The sequence below is a fragment of the Nerophis ophidion genome, linkage group LG01, assembly GCF_033978795.1.
Source record: "Nerophis ophidion isolate RoL-2023_Sa linkage group LG01, RoL_Noph_v1.0, whole genome shotgun sequence".
Lineage (NCBI taxonomy): Eukaryota > Metazoa > Chordata > Actinopteri > Syngnathiformes > Syngnathidae > Nerophis > Nerophis ophidion.
Genome location: NC_084611.1, coordinates 89,439,857 through 89,442,356, shown reverse-complemented (window position 1 = coordinate 89,442,356; position 2,500 = coordinate 89,439,857). Strand labels below are relative to the sequence as shown.

The window sequence follows — 2,500 nt, the reverse complement described above, 5'->3', positions numbered from 1 at the left end:
TATGTAAAGCGCTTTGAGTCACTAGAGAAAAAGCGCTATATAAATATAATTCACTTCCCTTCACATTTGTGGGAACGTTGCAGGGAGAAAAATAAAAAAATACAAATTTCACAGCCCCCCTGCAGTAGATGTGCGAAGCTCATGGGGGGGTCTCGGAACCACAACTTTCTTTAACTCTACGGTCATTTATTATTTGTATTTGCACTTAAAAATAATAATAATAATAATTAAAGCTGCAAGCAGCGATGGACGGGACCGACTTTTGCTGGTGTTTCCTGCCTTTACCCATTCAAGATATCTTTACCTGCACATTACCTACCTTCCCTGCATCCTGGGGTCATACCGGTGCTTCTTTCTTTCACCCATACACGCTGGTGCTTCCTGCCGTCACCCAGACAACATATCTTTACCTGCACATTACCTACCTTCTCTGTATCCTGGAGTCAAACTGGTGCCTCCTCCTTTCACCCAGTCAACATATCTTTACCCGCACAGTACCTACCTTCTCTGCATGGTGTGGCCACGCTGGTGCTTCCTACTTTTAAGCGGCCATCTTGAGACGGCAGCAGCATCAGCAAGCGGTTCTTTGAAGGCTCGTAAAATCAAAACCGGAACAGTTAGAAAAACTCTTTGCGCAACTTTTAATCAGAAGGGTTTAATCTCTTTCCTGTGCGAGTCTGAAGCCGACACAACAAACGCGCTCAGAGGAGATAATTTTGAAAAATTACCCCTTCAAACTGTTTTGAAGGGGTAATTGCCAACTTCCTGTTGATTTTTGCTGAAGGATGTCAATTAATGAAATGTAGGTCTAAGTGAGACCTACATAGAGGTTTTTGTTTTATGTCTTTACGACATTCCTACTGGAAGTTACAAGCAGTTTTGTCAGTGTTTTATTCGTAGGGGGTGCTAGAGCGCCCTTTTGAGTTTTGGGTTTTGTTTTTTTTATCATCAGATTGCAATTTTCACCAGTCCTGATGTGTGTGTGGAGTTTGGTGAGTTTTGAAGCATTTTAAGGGGGTAAAATTACAGCTCAAAGAGGCAAAAATTACATTTTTTTAGGAAACTTGTTTTGAAGGGGTTTTTGCCGACTTCCTGTTGATTTTTGCTGAAGGATGTAAGTGTATGAAATGTAGGTCTAAGTAAGACCTACAGAGAGGTTTTTCTTTCATGTCTCTATGACATTCCTAACGGAAGTTATCAGGAGTTTTGTCTGTATTTTTTCCTAGGGGGCGCTAAAGCGCAATTTTGAGTTTTGGGGTTAGGTTTTTTTATTAGGTGTGGTCACGCTGGTGCTTCCTGCTTTTAAGCGGCCATCTTGAGACGGCAGCAGCGCAGCGGTTCTTTGACGGCTCGTAAAATCAGAACCGGAGCAGTTAGAAAAACACTTTGCGCAAGTTTTAATCAGAAGAGTTCAATCTCTTTCCTGTGCGAGTCTGAAGCCAACACAACAAACGCGCTCAGAGGAGATCATGTTTGAAAAATGATGACAGGTTTTTACAAAACTTTTGTTTTGAAGGGGTAATTGCCAACTTCCTGTTGATTTTTGCTGAAGGATGTCAATTAATGAAATGTAGGTCTAAGTGAGACCTACATAGAGGTTTTTGTTTTATGTCTCTACGACATTCCTTCTGGAAGTTACAAGCAGTTTTGTCAGTATTTTATTCGTAGGGGGCGCTAAAGCGCCCTTTTGAGTTTTTTTTTTTGTTTTTTTTATCATTAGATTGCAATTTTCATCAGTCCTGACGTGTGTGCCAAGTTTGGTGAGTTTTGAAGCATTTTAAGGGGGTAAAATTACAGCTCAAAGAGGCAAAAATGAAATTTTTTAGGAAACTTGTTTTGAAGGGGTTTTTGCCAACTTCCTGTTGATTTTTGCTGAAGGATGTAAGTGTATGAAATGTAGGTCTAAGTCAGACCTACATAGACGTTTTTGTTTTATGTCTCTACGACATTCCTAACGGAAGTTATGAGTTTTGTCTGTATTTTTTCCTAGGGGGCGCTAGGGCGTAATTTTGAGTTTTGGGGTTTGGTTTTTTTTATTAGATGGCAATTTTGGCCAGTCCTGATGTGTGTGTCAAATATGGTGAGTTTTGAAGCATGTTAAGGGGGTCAAATTACATCTCAGAGAGGCGGCGGTATAACAATAATAAAACCTTCGAAATACAATAAGGTCCTCTGTCCCAAAGGGACATTTGGTCCCTAATAATACAACTCCTGGTGACTAAATTGTGTGGAGTGAAAAGGACCAGTTAGTGGCACACTATGTCCTGTACAACCACTACATACTGTACAGGGGTTGTTATGATCTGCTGTGATGTGTTGCCTCGTCACCTTTCTAGCGGTGGTTCCTCTCCCCGACATGACCTTGGTCTGCAGGCCAGTGACTAGCACGGCCTGGGTCCTTGTGCCACAAAGATGGCCGGCATTGCAGACTCTCCTGTGCTCCGCTTGCAGCGTAAACCTCGCTCTGATCAGCTGACAGCGAGACACATCTCCCCCCCCG

The 2,500-nt window shown here is 42.1% G+C and overlaps 1 protein-coding gene across 2 annotated transcripts in view; it reads left to right on the top strand.

Moving 5' to 3' along the window:
* The window catches only part of arhgap19 (Rho GTPase activating protein 19), a 23,637-nt gene that overhangs the window by 18,825 nt on the left and 2,312 nt on the right, over positions 1-2,500 (top strand). For both annotated transcript variants that reach the window (XM_061885649.1, XM_061885718.1), the window contains exon 10: positions 2,452-2,500. This exon is cut by the window's right edge and continues 56 nt beyond it. In XM_061885649.1, the coding sequence (XP_061741633.1) occupies positions 2,452-2,500 (49 nt within the window). The remainder of the gene's footprint in view (positions 1-2,451) is intronic.